This window comes from Anas acuta, chromosome 2, assembly GCF_963932015.1.
Source record: "Anas acuta chromosome 2, bAnaAcu1.1, whole genome shotgun sequence".
Classification (NCBI taxonomy): domain Eukaryota; kingdom Metazoa; phylum Chordata; class Aves; order Anseriformes; family Anatidae; genus Anas; species Anas acuta.
The window spans coordinates 61,010,337-61,028,608 of NC_088980.1; the positions used below are offsets into that span (position 1 = coordinate 61,010,337).

Here is an 18,272-nt window from a genome sequence, read left to right on the forward strand (position 1 = left end):
GGAATTAGACATAAAGCTGATTAGATCTTTTTATGTTTTCCTCATCAAAAATGTTGGTCTTCCAAAACAAGAATGTTTTATAAAAATAGTTCATCTTGATCAAATCTTGACCTGAAATTCTTTAAGACAGACTTTCTTGTGGACTTGTACAGAATGTCACATTATAGCATTTTCATCACAATGTTTTTGTCCACTCCAGAACATCTTTTTACATAGAAATGGAGTTTATTAAAATATTTTCAAATCTAAATGATAACATTTAAAATGAGTTGTTTTGGTATTATTTAAATAGAAATATTTAATGGGTTTGAAAGAGTTTGTAAAACTTTAGTTGGCATTTTTGGAGCAGGGAAGGGGAAAGTTTTAAATAAAAATGATGGAAAGATCAGAAATCTAAGAAAGAAAATGAAGGATTTTGTATATAGGGAAAGTTTGGTGTTTAGAGAGAAAACTGAGAACACCATTTGACTCAATGGGGTACATATTGGAGAGTGAGATGTTGTCTAAATCCCGCTTTCTGAGCCCTGATGAAAATCATCACATAATATATATATTTTTTTATGTTCACTAAATTATGCTCATGGTAATGATAAATTATTTCATCTTGTCTGTGGCAAAAATATTAGGGTACAGTGTCTGACTTGGTTAAAGAGCACTGGAGAAAAAAAAATAATGATGTGTTGCTGTTAGACTTTTAAGCTTTTTTGCTTTTTTTTTTTTTTTCTCTCCATTTTTTACCTTTACTACAACAGTCCACTGAATGTCCTGAAAATAAAGGAAGACAGGTGCATACAAATTGCTAATCCAGGCTGGTGATGTTTTTGCTCTTAAAGAGGCTGGGATTTCAGTCAAGAAAATTGTAACATAATAAGCTTGTGAGGATGAGTTTGCTTCAGTTTTTGCACTGAATTGATTATACTATAGCCTCCAAGCTGCAAGGGTGGATGTGTTATGTGAACATCATGCTACACAACTTGCGTTGAGACATCCCTGCAGTCTCTGGTGGGCAACTTGCTGCATGGTGCAGTAATACCAACTAATGCTGTGAAACTAGTTTACCTCTGGTAAAATGCCATGCAATGGTACAAACTAGTTAACACTGTACACCAGGAGCTTGATGAAGCTCAATGCGGCTCTGCTGTGGTTCTATTAGTTCCAGCTTTGCGCATCTATCCTCAGTGAGAGTGACGGATAGTGAATGGACTGAAGTTACTCGCAGACACAACACCAGTTGTCTGTATTTGGCATTTTCCCACTGACAAGATGGGAACCCAAAAAGTGTAGAAGACTCAGAGGAAGAAAGAGGGAAGGATAAAGTACAGTTAACAAAAGCAGGTGTTATTTATTTGAATTCAAGTATGGTAACTAGCTTCTCTCCAGGAGCTCTTGCAGAGCTTCAGGTTAGATTACTAGATTTTCCTTTGATCTTGATTTTTCTACTCTCTGTATTGGTTTAATTAATCTACTTGACTATGCTTTCATGACCTGGCTATTTCACAAAGCCCACCCACTATGAACTTTGAGCTTTCAGTACATGTGGAGGGAGAAATTATGAAGACTTTTCTGATCAGGTTTCCTGGCTGAATGGCTGCTTGAAGGCACCTTTTCCGTCATAAATTTTACTTTCTGAGTTTGTAGCATGTGTTTGTATAGATGTTTCAGCCCTGGTGAGGACTGACTGAAGATAGCTGTAGGTAATATAAAATACTAATGTATAAAGTGGTATGTGTACATTAATACACTGGGATATATGTGCCAGGTTACCAGAATCCTTATGTTATAGAGAGTACAGTGTAGAGACAAAGAAATCAAACTACATGTCCAAAATACTTAGTGAAAGTCAGTGCCTGAGCCAGGCTAAGGATATAAGATTTGCCTGAGGTGGTATCCATTGGCTGCCCTGTTCAGTATTCACATCTCTGGTGTTCTGGAGCTATTCAAAGTGGCCTTGAACTTTCAAATCTGCCCCCAGATGAAATGGCACATCTCGTAGCAGTTGTGCATTTGGTAATATTGTGCTGCTGAAAGTAGTTTTGCAAGGTTGGATTTATTGTTTGTCAGGCTGTTTATTTACTTTTTTCAAGTCTGATGAGAGCAGCTTTGTAGGCTTTGGCTGTGTTATTTTCATTAGATTTCAAGTGCTCAGTTTGTTTTTGTTAGCTTGTCTGTTTGTTTTAAAAATCTTGTTTGTTCTTGGGATTGAAGTTGGAGAGCACTGTGCAATTTCCATGGGTCATGAAGGCACCAGGAATTTTTATTTCTCTGATGAACTCTGCGGCTGCCACCATCCCCTGACACTTGACTGACAACTGCCCTGGGGTAGGTTGGCTTCCCAGGGGCATCTGAACCTTCACACCTATAGGAGATGGTGTGGGCTGACCATGCTAAGCCAGGCCAGTTTTAGATGCTGTTGGGACCTCTTCCCAGCCTGTGTTAGTCTCACTGCAAAGACTGCCCAGGATGTTTTGTGTTCATGTACAACCCTGTGCACATCCAGGTTTGCTTGTGGCACCAGCACGGCAACAGCCCTCACAACACATCTCAATGACCCTAAAATCTGCACCACGTCAGCTTCCCACACGGCTTTAAGGAAAATCTCAACTGTGCAAAACTTCCTGAACACATCTGTTCTTAAGAACACTTATGTAACACGGAGTAAAGTGTATTTGAAAAACAGGTTTTGGTGTGAATGGGTGGGGATTATGAAAATATCGGCCCAGGTTATGCAAATATTTGCCCTCTCTCTTTTAGGAGCAATGAAGGCTGCCTTGGATTTTCAGAGCTGTTGAGCTGTTACGGGAGAGCCTGCTGGAGAGCCTCACCTATCTGTTTTCTGGCTTCTGAATAAGTGTTAGAGCATGCAATATCTGTACTGGCACAGGTAAGCCTTATTTACTTTCCCTTATTCTTTTTCTGAAGCTGTATTTGTAATGTAAGCCTACCCCAGCTAAGCACTGTTGGCAGAAGGGTGATGCCAATAGAAGCATTTTTGGAGGACAACATTCCTTTTCTGTTATTTTACTGTGAGAATAACAAGTATATCTAATGGAGAGGGAAGAACAATTCCATCTTCAGTGGATTACCCTATTTGTGTGGGACAACCCCATTACCAGTGGCTGAAGCTTGAAGTTTATGTCACTGAGTAATTAAATATAGAATGTCTAATGACACTAGTGTCTAAGATATTGAGCCATGTAGTTTTACTGGTCTGTATAAAGTCAGATTAAGTTATTGACTTTTTGACTATACACTTTGTTTTCTCAGACATTGAGATAGGATTAGCAATTGTTTAAATGCCATGCCTGTTTGCATAAGGGACAAAAAATCTTGCCTACAACATATTGCATGTGCTTACAGTCCCACTCCTACCTTTCCCTAGTATGCAAAGCATATGCTTATCAACACACAAAAGCAAAACATTTGCCCTCAGGGTTTCCTGTGTCAGTACACAGATGGGTAAAATCAGTGTTCATGAGGGCTAGCAGAGTCTGGTGTGGACAAAGTTTGAACCAAGTTCTCAGTGGGTAATTTTCAATTGAATTTTGTAGGCTCAGAACTAGACCTGAAGTGGCTCTCAGGTAAATCAGGAGTAATCTGGGGCAAAACGTGTCTACTTCCATATGCAAGTAAAACCAGTTGAAGCTTTGTCCTGAAGAGAAAGAGGGGAACAATTATGGTTAAATACCAGTCAGAGCAATTCTGGTGAGCATGTAATGCCTCCAGCCTGAGATTTCCTTCTTGCACCTGAGGGAGGAGGTTAGCCTCATCTGATTTCTTTCCAAATATGCTGGTGTGTAGTGAGCATGCTGGCTTCTGACTGATGTCAGTCAGGCTGCTTGTCGACTAATCTGATACTGTCCAAACCCATTGTAACTCTGAGTATGTCAGAACTGGTAATGAGAAGTTGCAAAGAAGCAGAATCAGTGCCTGCATCTTTGTGCTATGATGCTACTGAGACTCTAGTGAAAGGCATATCCATCACATCATCAGTACTGGCTGTGTGAACTGTTGTTCAAATCAAATAAGTCCGAGCTCATATATGAGTGGAGAAGGAACATAAGGGCTGGTGAGAACCAGAACTCTCCTGAACTCTATTGTTATAAGTAGCAATGAATGTAAAAATAATTTGCACTGATGCTATACTTTGAAAAGAGCCCGGTAAGAATGACATTGCAAGGGCTGATTCACTTAACTAGTGTTATATCCTTTATGACTTGAAGATCCCAGTTTTATCAAGAAGAAAAAAAAAAAAAAAAAAAAAACTGTTCTAAATTCCAGTTCTGCAAATTTAGCCTTGTCCGTAAAAGTCAGGATGAGTTATTTCTGGCTTTGACAATGCTGAAAATAAAAATAGCGGGCCATTTACCTCTTCTGGGATATCTGTCTGTAACTCCCTTGAAACCAGTGGAAATAGCAGGAGATCTGCCATTTATAGATTCAGCATCTTCATATAGAATTTGCAGTCATGCTGATGTGGGGAGGAAAGAACACCAGTTTTCCCATCCCTGTGGTAGTTATGCAAGATTAATAGAATTAAAACAACTTTAAACAACATTTTCTTTTTTAAACCAAAATAAACAGGGAGGACTGAACACACAGAGGGAACAGATCTATTGATTGGAGGGCTAAGCCCAAACTTATTTTCAGACTTTAAAGAAAACAGCGCTTTACAAGATTATTCACTCTGAGTACTTCTGTCATTCAAGAGATTTTGCCATCCAGCCTGCCTCACTGCATTTTTGCTTGCCAGTGCATGAATGTTTAAAGAAATACCAAGAAACCTTTCCTAATCTGTTATGGTGCAGAGGAATGAAAGGAGCCTGAAAGGCAAGAAGCTAGGACTAAAAGTAAGTGAAATACTAAGTTCAGTTTTTCAGGAGACCTATGTATGGTGAGGGTTTGCGCCTGCTTTGGTCTGAAAAGACAGGCTGATCCGGTGGTTTTCCACGCCTTTCCTGTTGCTGTTGCAGGGTGCATCTGGAAGAGTACTGAGACCAGACGATGGGTGAGGGCAACATGTCCTCTCTACTCTGCAGCACTTCAAGGGGAGCCCAAGGACTTGGAAGCCCTGGAGAGCTGTCAGAGACATGCGGACAGAGCTACCAGTCCAGGTATTTGCTGCCATTTCAAGTCCCTCCTCCCTCTCCCTTCTTGACCTGCTTCTTAGGCTGGCATGGAGAGGGAGGAAGAAAGAGTAGGGTTTGGGCTTGGGCTTTATTTCCCTGTTGTATGCTCTCAAAAGGTAAGAAAAGACTGAAGCTCATGCAGGTAAAGTCTAATGGTGCTCAGACGGGAACCTCAATGGCAGGGAACTCTTCCTGTGTTTAACACTTGCCTGCTTCCCTGTCCTTCCACCCAGCAGGACATTCCCTGAAGGACTCTGTCCCTTTGGTGGTTGTTGGCAGCAGGTAACAAAACTCTTTTGCAAAGCTTGCCATTCTTTGCTCACAGTGTTTACTCAGGGACACAACAGCAGTGGACTTGAGCTTTCTGAGAGCACGGTTTCAGAAATGCATGCAGGGCTAGGCATGGTGCCAGCTGCTTGTTTTAGTGGAAAGGGAAAAGACAAACGCATCTGGGGCTTATTCTGCTCACGCTCACTGACACCAGCAGGAAACAAACCCACTGAAGTGACTGGGATTGCATTGGTGCACAACTATTGTTTTGTGGACCCTCTGTTGGGCAACTAAAGGATTGGTGGTCTTAATTGTGCACACACACGCGCACCCACAGAGAATGGTGTGTGAGGACAGACAGCGATCTGTCTGTGTCCTCTATATCACAGGAAAGCTGCTTACCTAGTGCTGGTGGCCACAGGCTGCTGTCCTGAACTGGGGAGCCAAAAAGAGTATCCTGGTGTGGTATAGCTGCCACAGCCCCACCAGAGTTGTGCCTGGATGCCCCATTCAGTGCTCGGGGAGGAAGTAGTGTTTGTGCCAAATGTCTGATCTACTGTTCCAGTTAATCCATGGCTAAGTTTCCTTGGAGAGAAAACCCTCAATTCATGGATTTGGGCTCAATGTTTGGGATCCAGTTCTTTTTTAACACAGACCAATGGCAATTTGGCCATTTCTATCTATAGAAACAGGGTCATACTGTTTGTATTCCATGTCAGTTGAAATAAAAATGATGTGTGACTATATATCTGCCAAAGCTTAAAGCAATAAAAAAGAATTACTGACAATCTAGCAATCTAATAGACAAACAATCATCTGCAATTTGTTTTAGGGAAACGAGACAATTTCCCTCTTTGCTATTAACTGTGCTGCACTGGTTCCCACTAGGTCTGTTTAGGGGACTGTTCTTCTCACTCATTTAACTGGATTTTGTATAAAATTAAGGTACTTTATGTAGTACTTCTGCAGAATGAAGAGGACACTCAAATAGATAAAAGCTGTTGCATAAAAGCCCAGCAATTATACGACCTAGCCACTCTCTATTCCGTTCCAGTATCTGTGGAAATCACTTACTCCAGTTTACCAACATATTGATTCAGCTCTCATTCCCCATGGGAAAAAGCTGGAAAGCTAAACGATTGCCATACATATCCGTTAGCTATTTCACATGAGGTAGCACAAGGAACACCATTCGTTTTGTAGGTGTGTGTGATTCTGCTTCTGCCTGATCGGAAAGGCAGCATCCCATCCCTTGTTTTCATGGTATCAAGAGCAGGCCCAGAGCTGTGGTAGTTTTCCTTGTGATCATTCACATGGAAGAACCAGGGATACTCTGTGGCCAGAATATCAAGTTTGGTGTCCTTCATCACTCCTGGTTGTTTGCAATGCAAATGGGAGGCTTTGTCTCACATAGTACCATATCCATGGTAACCAAATGAAGACAAGTTTGCATTACTTCCTTAGTAAAGTGTAATCCTTCCCCTGGCACATGTGCCAATGAGGCATACACAGTTAAAGGGACAGCAATATATTTCTTGGAAAGGGAAGCAACCAAAATAAATTGTGGCTTTTTTTTTATTATTTTATTTTTTAATTTATTTATTTATTTTCCCCTCCTGTTTAGGTGATTGCTGTTCTTGCTCCTCTACCCTCCCTTTCCCATCCTGTCATTTTCTAGAGTTCCTGTTAAAAACTAGACTGGTCCTGATTTCTACTTTCCCTTCGCCTGGAGGCTAAGCAAACAAACATCCATCCGAACTGTCAACTTAAACACCACTTTCTTGGCAAACAGCCTCTCCTTGCCCTTCCTGGTATCTTAAAATAAATAAATATATAAAAAACGGAGGTGGAAAGCCAAGCCAAGAACACCAGTTCATGTCCCCTAGTTTTTCAGGCTTCGGGTCTGTGGTAGAGCAGAGACGCAGAAGCACTAGCCTGCAACTATTCTATTGTACTAACAACTGGATCAAGCCATACAGGTTGGAGCTTATCATTTTTTTCTTGTTGTTAAAAATTTAAATCTGTAAAAAATTTTAAAAAGTCCTTTTATTTTCCCCTTTTCTGATCTGTAAAATATGTGTGAGAAATACATATATATTTAATTTTCTGGTTTAAATTCCAGTTAAAAGAACTTGATATAAAGAGCTTTGATTTTTTCAAACCTTCACAGACTGTCTCTTTTGACCAGCCAGGAAACATTTTTAGCAAAGGGACCAGATTCAAGCTGAGTGTACTGCAAAACTGTTGCTATTGTTACTGCTTTCACTGTTGTTTTTTTGTCTTGCTTGTGACAACCTGTGCACTGAATTTACGCATTTTCCCTTATGTATCTGAGAGGCTTAAAATACAACTCTTTCTCTCCTTCTTCATCACAGTCTTATGTTGTTTCAAATAGAAATAGTTCTGGCTATTGTTATTTAGCATTATCTGTTAATTCCTATTTCCTCTCAATCAAGAGTGAGATTGCATTGAGATTAAAATGCAACATGATGATATAATTGACTTCCAGTGCAGTTATTCACACTGAGCAACACTGATTGTCTCAACTAACAGTAGGACTTGTATTTTGAAAGGAGTCAGATTGTGGCCTCTAAGCAAGAATTGTACCGAAGACTTTACACAGAAATGTACCCAAATTTGCCAATATATAAGAAGGCTGGAAGTGTTATTACAGCTTACACTACCTGGTGCATTTCCAAAAAAGCTTAATTCCCCAGAGTTACTGCACTTAAGGGAATCTTACTTGTGAGTTTTCCCATGGATGTTCCAGGGTTGCTTTGAACATCGGACTGAATTCTTTCCTTGCTTTCAATGCAAATGGAGACAAAGTAAATGAGTGTCTTCCTACACCAGCTATGATTTCACTGCACTTAACGGCTCACAGGTTGATGGGCAGGGAAAAGGGGACTTCAACTTCATTTAGCTGTCTAAAGTCAGGTGCTCAAGTTAAACATTGAAAAGACTTTTGTCATCTCCATTTGTTTCTAAGCAGGACAGAGAGAAAACAAGAGTCTTCAGTCTTCAAACAGCAGTTTGTCCACAGAAATGGCAACTGAAAAGAGTGAATACTGCAGAAAAGAAATGACACATGTTCCTGCCTGAGGGCACTGCAATAACTGCATCTCTCTTCTTGTTTACTGGAGCAAAGATAGGTAGATACATACCATGAGCTTTCTTTTCTCCCTGAAGGGGCTGCCATGAAAAGCATATCTGAGCCAGAATGCCTAACACAACTGTATCATATAAAAGACTTTGAAACAATAATTAGGAACTTCCCTTTCTCTGTCCCCATCCCTGTCCCATCCCTTCAGTGATTTATTCAGAAATTGTATATTTGAGTTCATATAGTCAATAATATAGACACTTCTCATCCTGGATTTGGGTTCTGAAAAAAAAGCATTATTTTTTCCTTATTCATTTTGTGCTGTAAAAATATACTTAGTGTACTGCTGTCATACCTAAACAGTCTGCAAATATGCTAAAATACTCTTCTGAATAATGTCTTGGACATTTAAAATCCTTCTTAACTGAAGTATCTGAGATTTGCTGCTACCTCTTAATTTATATCTCTAGAACTACAAGTTTACTTGCATATTTCTCAATATTAAAGTTAACTATCAGCTGTCTACTCAAGTATTGCTGCACCTGGATATGGAGCTGTTTGCATTCATAACCATCTAAAGAAAGTGGATAAATATTAAAAAAGTGTGATTGAGTAATCACTTGACAAATGGAAAGGGAAGAGTAATATTAATAGCAGTATCTGGTAGGTAACATGCAGTGTGAGGAACATGGTGCGAAGCTGATGAAGTTCAAGATCCTGTTTCAGTGAAACAAACACACTTTACTGTAGTTGATGGCAAGGAGAATGGTTCTGTTAAATTCTGGCAACTGAAGTGAGACAAATCTGTCTGGGAACCTGCCATAAACTGTTTATGTGTTTTTCAATTTTAGAAACTTTTTTATTTCTTACATTCTCTAGTTAAGAGCTGGTATAAATTGCTCGCTGTTGCAGATTCCTCAATTTCTACCTTGAAACCTCCTCAGAGGGGAGGAGGAGAGGGAGGAAAAAAAAAAAAAAAAGAAAAAAGAGATTTCCAAGATGTTCTCAGTGTGTTATCAAATGAACAAAACACACAGAACATGGAAACCAGCCAGTCATTCATTCCATCGACAGATTTGCAGAGCTAAATTTGCTTCTGGAGAGCAGTTAGAAATTAAAACACACAGATGATGAGTGGTGCTGGCACCCAAACTGTGATCAAGAGGACACTCTTGTCTGAAAAGATGTACCCTATCAGATTAATCATTATGTGTTAATTAATTTGAAATCAAAAGGATGTCTTCTTCTGTCTATGCACAGGAAATTAATGGTGATAACACTAATTAAATGTAATGGAAGTTACCTCTGTACTTCCCACATCTGGGGCCAAACTCTTTATTGCCCTTCATGTTGTGTCATTTACAGTTCAATCCCATTGTAGCATCTTACCCTCGTTGTGCCCTGCTGTAAATGGCTGAGCAAGTCATCAGGCAACGGAGAATCAGGCCAATGGATTACTCAGCTGGGAAATGAGCTAATTTCAATTAAACTAGCTCTAAACTTTGATTTCTAGCCACAAGAAGGTGTGTCATTGCATCTCCTCTTCTGTAAGCTATTCTAACACAAGAAAATGGTTCTTTTGCCTCACTCTCTCCCATTGCTCCCCAAAAGCAATACTATCTTTTCTGTGACCTCCGTCTGCTGCATTTCTCCAGGCAGCTTCTGTGGCAGGTGGGAGGCTCCATTTCCTCACAGTAGGGCTTACCTGGGGTCCTCAGGTAAGAAAAATTCTCTGGTGCCAAAGGATGTGGAGAGAATTTCATTCTTCCTGCTTTAGGTACTGGTTTGCCAATGCATTGCAGGCGGTAAGGGGCGCAGGAGATATGTGAGGACTCTTCTGCATCCTTTTCTGAGGCAAGACAGACTTTTCACCTGGCTGATCCTCTTTTCAACTGTCTGGCAGAGAGGCATATACGTTGATCTAGAAGGCGAAAGGAAAAGCTATCTCTGGACTCATTTTGACTACTTTTTCCCATTTACCTTTACCCCAAATAACAGCAGATGACTCTCACTGTGGGCAATTTTGTTGTTGTTGTTGTTTGTTTGTTTGTTTGTCTTTGATCAATTGCAGCAACAGGATTGGCTGCTCTCAGCTGCATCTGTGCTCAGGGTGTGAGGTTTTCTGCACGCTGTCACCCCTGTTCTTCCTTCAGCTCAGTGTTTTCTCACCATTCTTATGTAGTTGAAGTTCTCCAACTGAAATGAATTTGTGAGGAATTTGTAGTCTACTACAGCAAGTAAACTAGGCTCTAGACTTTCTCTGCCACAGGGCCAAAGGACTTGTGAGCACATTTAATACTGTACATCCCATCCTCTGCTAACCTTTCAGTATTTATTCAAGGCTTTTTATTTGTTTTATTAGTTTTGAGGTCTTCTATACAGTAACAAAAAATAAATTACCTGGTGTATCAACTCTGTTATGCAAAGACAAATTGCTAACTACAGCTAAAAATCTAAGTTATTTCAAAGGCTTATAAGTATCAGATACTTAAAATGATTCTTGTTATAACAATAGTGATTGCAATTCGCTTCCTTCCCCTTCATTGGATGGGGAAAAATTACCACGTGTTGCAAAATCTGATTTTATTTCCCTCACACTTCATCTTTGTTCTACTCTTTGTACTTGTAGTTGGATGAATGTGCTACTCGTTAAAATACATCACACCCAGGATTGACTCACTAGCTATCTCAAAGGTCTTAGTCTCAGGGCAGGCTGCTTCTTTGGTCTGCAAAGAAAAGCATCTACAAACAGCTCCTTCTCTCTTCCTCCTAATGTAGCAGAACTTCTGTGGTGGTCCCCTACTCTTTGCCCATAAAGGGAGCCTAGAAGGTTGATGTGGGGAAAACATAGTGGTTTACTGGAGATTTTAATCTTCAGTGCAACAGTGATGAGCTTTCAGGGTCACAGCTGAGCAAAGATTGACAGTCTTAAAACAACTCTGTTGCTCTCTGGTATAACAAAAAACAGAGAAGCCTTTCAAATCCATATATTTTGTATTCTATATGTCAAAATTAAATTTGTAAAGTTTTGAGTGTAAAGATCTCTGATTGCCGTACCCTTTCCATGTCTTTTCACTGTGCAAATCATGACTGCAGCATTGAATCCGTATGAGAGTATTTCAACAAGAACATATCCTGCTTTGTCTGCCAGAGCTGCATTGAAGATCAGCTCTTCCTGACTGTCATGGAGAGCAAGGCAGCTCCTTGAGCTGGTGATCCCAGTGGCTTCAGATGAACCTGAAGGAAAAGAAGCCTGTTTGTTGCACTTTTCAGCAAAGAGCTGAATACTTCTGAGTCATCTTCGCTTACCTTCGGGTTAAAAAACTGAACTGAATGGTAGGAGACCTGGGACCCTCTGCTTGCTCTGCCCCAGGCTTCCTGCATGGTGTTACTTTTATTTTTGTATTTAGAAGTCTCTATAGAAGAGAATATTCTTCACTGTTTGATTTTTTTTATTTTTTTTTTTAAGTTTTGGTCACACTATTCCTTAATCATTTGTTGCCTGAGTTCTCCAAAAGGAGATATAATGTCTGCAATATTGAAATTTTCTTTAGGAAAATCGTGACCCCTTAAAAATTCAGAACAAATTATTTTTCTTTGGCTGATGTCAACCAAATAATTTATTTTATTTTATTTTGTTGACCTGCATCAAAGCACTCTTTCACAACTACTCAGTATTAACTGACATGCCTTGCTTATGATCCAATGTCTCATGAGAACAGTTCTCTGTTCAGTTCCAGGGTATTCTTTGAAGGATAACATTTTCCATCATGTGTCTGGGTAGCTTTCTGATCAAATTACTTGGTACATCATGGGAATTTGATAATGCTACATCCTCAGGGGAGATGTAGCTTACCACATGAGTGTGATTTATGGCAGAAACTGTTGTTATCACAGAATAATCTAGGTTGGAAGAGACCTCCAAGATCACTGAGTCCAACCTCTGACCTAACACTGTTATATATACCTATAGCTCCGTGAAGCAATGGGCTACCATAGGGAAATATAATTTAACCTTGAACTTATTTAAATTTGTGTGTATTTTGTTCACCAATATTTTTGTATTTCAACTTTTTCTACTGTTTCAGGATAGAAAAACTCTGAAAGACCAGTATTCTCATGAACTGAAAAATACTGAGTCCAGGACTCCATGCATTCACTGCAAATTAAGCTTGTGTCTCTTTGGTTAGAGTTGAGGTTGTACCAGAGAAGAAGAAGGGAAAAAATGAAAGGCACAGCATTAGGAATGATGTTTGGAGTATGGTAAGGTAGGCATTGCAGGGCTGAGTATTATCATTAACAATTACTATGTCACCAAAAAGGCTTATGCTTCCATTCCTCACACTCCTGCCCCTGGGTAACCTGATTTGATTAGATTCTTGGTAAAATTTAAGTTCAGTAGTGACAGGCTTGACTCATGCAGAATGCTAAAATTTCATGGGCTTTGCCTTAATCACAAATACAAGGTTTGAATCTCAACAGTTAACGGAGGCAAGTGTATGATAAGAAGAAAGTAAGTGGTGTTCAGAAGCAGCAGAAAGGATGGGCCTATGGCTCTTCGTTCTTCTAACATCCATCCCCATTCAGCTGATTTATGCCCCAAGTGCCATTAGGGTGGGTGCCTGCCCATCTGGTTGACTCCCAGACCTAATCTATTCTCAGGAGAGCAGTCATACTTTCAGGGAAATTATTTTTACAGGTGGCTTACTACAAAATATCAAATACCACAGACTTCTGAGGGGAAGGCACCAACGGGAAAAAAGCTGGTGTTCATGGATATGCTGTGTCTTCCTCCTTCCATAGGATCACCTTCTTCACTGGCATAAGCTGATTTTCTTCTGTTGAAGGAGTGGAGGTCTTTAGGATTGGTTTTCAGAAAGGTCTGGAAGTTATGGCACAAGAGGTTCAGGTGTGCCTGACACGAATGCAGAACTTCTCACTTTTTCCCACTTTCCTGATTTGCTGAATGTAGTGAATTCAGAGATATTTATTTATTTACTTTTAAAGGAAAGAGACCAAAAGAACAGATCACCTCTCAGGTCCTTATAAATTCCTGAAAGTTTCCACATTTTTAGTGCTTTTGGGAGCCCAATGCTTCCATATCTACACTTTTTGTTTATTAGTTTCACAAGTAAAAGGTGCAGTTCAATAATATACAATTTAATACTTTCTCCTGTTACTCAGATGTCACTGAGGCTAAAATGTTTTATCGTCCCTCAAGTATCAGAGGCTACATTTCACTTAGCAAAATATGTTATTCATAAGCAAAGATATACTTAGATGTGCAGTAAACAGAGCACCAATTAGCACCACAGTTGGTTTACAAAGTATTTTTTGTTTGTTTGTTTGTTTTCATAAGATTTTCTGACAGATTTCTAAAGGGCATTATTTCCCCCAAAGTATCTTCCAGTTTGGTAATGAGATTCAGTGTTTCTTGTGTCAGGAATAAAATACTTACACAGATCATGAAATGTAAATACCATACCCTCCCCATTACTATTTCTGTGACCTCTTAAATATGGAGAAAACAAGCTCTAATGTTTCAAAATGTCAAGCTCTCTAATGAGGAGCGTCTCATGAGAATCTTCTCATTCGAAAAAGAAGTGGAGACTCTAGCCATGAATGAGACAGCCCATGCAAGTTCAAAGTTTGTCCAAGTCATGAGGTGGATATGGTTTCATGAGTAGTTTACTGTCACTTAACAGGTTGGGTGGCTTAGCCTTCGTAACTCTACATTTGTATGTTCTTCGCACATTGTTTAACTTACTTGATGCTACAAAATATAGGTAGGGTGTCACAACCAGTGTTTTCCCAGTGTAAGAGTACAAACACAAACAGCTACTGTCTGTAGCTGACGTATGGTAACCTACCAAGATTTGTGCATTTGATCATGAGTCTCAACCCTTCATTTTTCAGTGACCTGTTACTACTTAAGGCCTCCTACAAACAACAACTTTCTCATCATTACTTTATTTATTTAATACCCTGGCCAATGTTTCACACTGATAGATTTTTAATTTGGCAGTACTTGTGTTCATTCACTCCCAACAGTCTGAGATATTGAGGAAATAAAAATTGCAGCAAGTTTGTTGTTGTGGGGTATAATGTTCTGTTATGGAGAAGAGTGCCTACATTGTGCTAGGGAAAAATTGTATTAGCCCACACTTTTAGATCATATTTTTGACATTCTGAAGCATTTTTATATTGAATCTACAGCTACTGTTGGCACATGAGTAGGAAATTGTATACAACAAGTAGCTGATTCTTATTCAAATTATGCTCAGCTTGATGCTAGAAAGTCTGGTTTATGTTGCTACAGCAAATTACAGGATGTCAGTAACCTTTATGTTCTCAATTTGGATGGATATCCTTGCGCTGAGTAAGCCAGAAGGAACTCATGTTAGAATTTACGAGCGGAAAAATAATCCAGCAGAGAACATGAAAGGATGTTTTCTCCTTTTTTATTGACATAATTTTGTTAAATAGAAAACAAAACTTTAAAACCTAGACAAAAATATTCATCTTGTGCAATGCAGAAAGTTATCTACTGCCTTTCCTAGGCAAATGCTACCCCAGCTTTCAAAGGATCAAGAATTGTGTTATTGCAGCTTTAGGAGAGGAAGTGATAACTACAGGCACTGCGTATTTGCATACAACTTACTTATTGCCAGTATAACTAAGTTAGTGAAATGATAAAATTTGCACCTTATAGATATAGCATGCATGTAGTCCAGTAAACAATTTTAGCAGTTCTTGGAAAAATATTTTCTGTTCTAGAAATTCTTGTAAGTGTCCTGCAGCTGTGGTGCTCCTCTCAAAAGTATTTAGGACCATGATGCAAAACCAAATGAAATCAATAGTAAAATAATCAACAGCTTCAGGGAATTACACCTGAAAACTGTTATTCATAAAAAATAAATGAATAAATAAATTGTACCAGCATTTCCTGGAATTAAAATTTAAAGTAATGTATTTAACTATTATTTTCTTCAAAAATCAGGGATGAAAAGGTATTTTCATCTTATTTGTTGCATGTACATCTTCAGTGGTTTTGTAGCAAAAGGTGGAATATACTTGATAGTATCTACATTTAAAGAATAGAACCTTAATATATCACTAATGGTTTATGAAATGTAAAAGCATCTATTTTCCCCTTCTTACTGATTTCTGTTGCAATTGTCTGCGACTAACTTGTACCATGAGTTGAGTTTCCCACAAAGGTATTGTTCTGCAACTTTGCCACTTTAGCTAAAATGTTTCTTTACATATATTTTGATCTATTCTCTAGTTTGACACATTTTCTCTTTTGAAGGACAAAAATGGAAAGAGAACAAATTAAAAAAAAAAAAAAAAAAAAGTTCTTGTTTGCAGTTTCCTTGTCGGTACCAGAAATGCTACAATTGTGCAAAGTTGCAGGATGTAGGTGTCAGACACTGTAGCGATCTGTTATAAGTTCTTTTTTCTTCCTTTTCTTTTTGACAAAAGGAGGAATTTTATCTAGTACTTTTTTTCTTTCCTCAAATGGATAACAACACTGTTAGTTCAAAAATCTGCATATTGCTTGCGGTTTGTTGAAGACGTAAACTGAGGGATAACCTGCAATGAGAAAAAATGGATCAATGTTTCCTCTGTATATAAACATTTACTACTGATCTTGATAGGTACATGTAGGTAAAATTTAGCTTGGGTCTAACAAATGCATGCCATCGTTCCTGTTAAGAAAGACAGCTATGCCAGAGCTTAGTTCCTTTTGCAATGAGCACGTTCTAAAAAACAGATATTTCTCTGCAAGATTACCGGATACAAACACAATGGGAAGCTAAGTAAAGAATTGTTCTCAGATGCCACTCCTGCTGCTCCAGCTCATTGTGCCTTGTCTCTCCAAAACTTTGTTAAGAGTAATTACATCTCTTATAGTAGGTGGCTAGAGAAACCATGCTCCCTAAAGGTTCCCGAAAGATTCACCATCTGTCAAAAGTGAGCCATTCTGCCACCTTTATAATTAGCATTTACTGGTACCTCACACCTACGTTCTCACACCTACTGTAACATACTGTTCTTGAGAATAAGCGTATTGCCACGCTCCCATGCCGACTCTTCTTCTAAGGCATTGCTATTATGTATCATTATAAACCAAGAAAAAATGCAAATGTTTACTCTAGGAAAAAATCATAATGACATCCCAGAGGAGCACATGAGTAAACACTTTTTATTGTTGACTTTTTTTTCCAACCAGATCCCTGCAAGAGTTCTCAGAAAATCCGGTTATGTCAAGATGCAACAGTCTCAGCTCTGCCCACTCTGTCACAGGTGTGCCACAGAGGTTAGTTGTTTCCATGAATTTCCAGCTAAGAATAGGAGGAATTAGCCCTTTTAGTGATCAACGGATATGAGTACAATTTTGAGCATGCACTTTCACGTTTTAGTTCATAAAAAACGTCTCCTCATTTATTTTAACAAGATCAAAATGACCTTCTTAGTAACAAGCGTCTGATCTCAAATGCATTTGTACCAGTAAAACAAAATAAAAAGACAAAACAACAAGAAAAAACTCACCTGAAACTGCAGTGTGCTTTGAATTCATTGGAAGATAAAAAAGCTACAAGGTCTTATGGCAGCTGCAGCATCTTCCCTGTATCGTGTCTTGAAAGAAATTTTCCTGCAGAGCTGTAAACCTACTCTTTTTACTAATGTTCCTCTTGCTTAGCTCTCTGGATACCACGCCACCAAATACCTCTGGGGTAAGAAACCTGTGTTACTTGTAGCATTGTGACTGAAAATGACTACTTTCACTTAAGCAGTGGTCTCCACAAGAGGGGAGAAGGGAAGAGAATTATTTAACAAAAACAAGCCTATATAATAGTTGCTGAAAGAAAAGTGGTACCTAGACAGTAGTGTAAATAATCCTGATGTTTTAACCACAGCATCACTGAATGGCTGGCACTCTGGGAAAAGGATCCAGTAGAGATTCTTCTTGATTTGGGGTTTGGTACAGAAGAACCTGATGTCTGCACTAAAATCCCTCCTCGGTTCCTCAGTGGTGCTTCTGTGGCAAAAGGGATCAACATCCGTGTCTTTTTGGAAGCTCAAAAGCAGCGGATGGACATTGAGCAGCCAAACCTATATGGTAAGCATTGACATTTTGGCAAAAGGCAAAATTTCAGCCAGGAGGTAAAACAAACAGCATGTGGACTAAGAGGGTAGAGAAGAAGAGGCTTATGAGAGAAAATGCATAAAAAAGGGGCACATATTCAGGAGACAAGAATCCTCATGCACCCATTTGGAGTAATAACAATTCCCACTGTGGGTGAAATACAGTTTAGCTCTCTTCAGCTGTGGGCTGTGATTTACCTGCTGGAGCTAGCTGCCAGTGTGTGGCATTTTAAAACATAACCACCAGCATAACAGAACATGGCTCTGTTGCCTCAGTCGCTTCACCAGCAGCACACTCACATGTCTCTGCCATCAGTGGTGGTTTAAACCAACATGCAGGATTTTGAATTCAGCCGGACCAGATGTGGGCTTGCATTCCTTTTTCCCTTCTCTCACAGGGAAATGTGCAGAGCAGTTGACAAGATCTTAACTTCCCATCACAAGGGCTGCCAGAGCTTGTGTATCAGACCCATACATCTCTAGCTAGACCCTAACAATTTTGTGGTTCAAATATGCCAGATATGGATGAGGATCTTATTTTAAGCACAATAAAATTGCACCATTTAAAGAATGCAGTCTTAATTTTTATTCGCTTTAGATGGTTTTAATTCTCATTTTGT

General features: G+C 39.2%; 1 protein-coding gene across 3 annotated transcripts in view; it reads left to right on the forward strand.

Annotated features, from left to right (window-relative positions):
• Positions 1 to 2,750: 2,750 nt before the first annotated feature.
• Positions 2,751 to 18,272, forward strand: part of ITPRID1 (ITPR interacting domain containing 1) — a 50,772-nt gene continuing 35,250 nt past the window's right edge. For 2 of the 3 annotated variants that reach the window (XM_068675036.1, XM_068675037.1), the window contains exons 1-4: positions 2,751 to 2,881; positions 4,971 to 5,111; positions 16,736 to 16,822; positions 17,424 to 17,626. In XM_068675036.1, the coding sequence (XP_068531137.1) occupies positions 5,002 to 5,111; positions 16,736 to 16,822; positions 17,424 to 17,626 (400 nt within the window). In that variant the 5' untranslated portion in view covers positions 2,751 to 2,881; positions 4,971 to 5,001. Of the gene's footprint in view, positions 2,882 to 4,970; positions 5,112 to 7,256; positions 7,376 to 16,735; positions 16,823 to 17,423; positions 17,627 to 18,272 lie in introns of those variants that run through there. The other variant, XM_068675038.1, reaches the window with a different exon arrangement.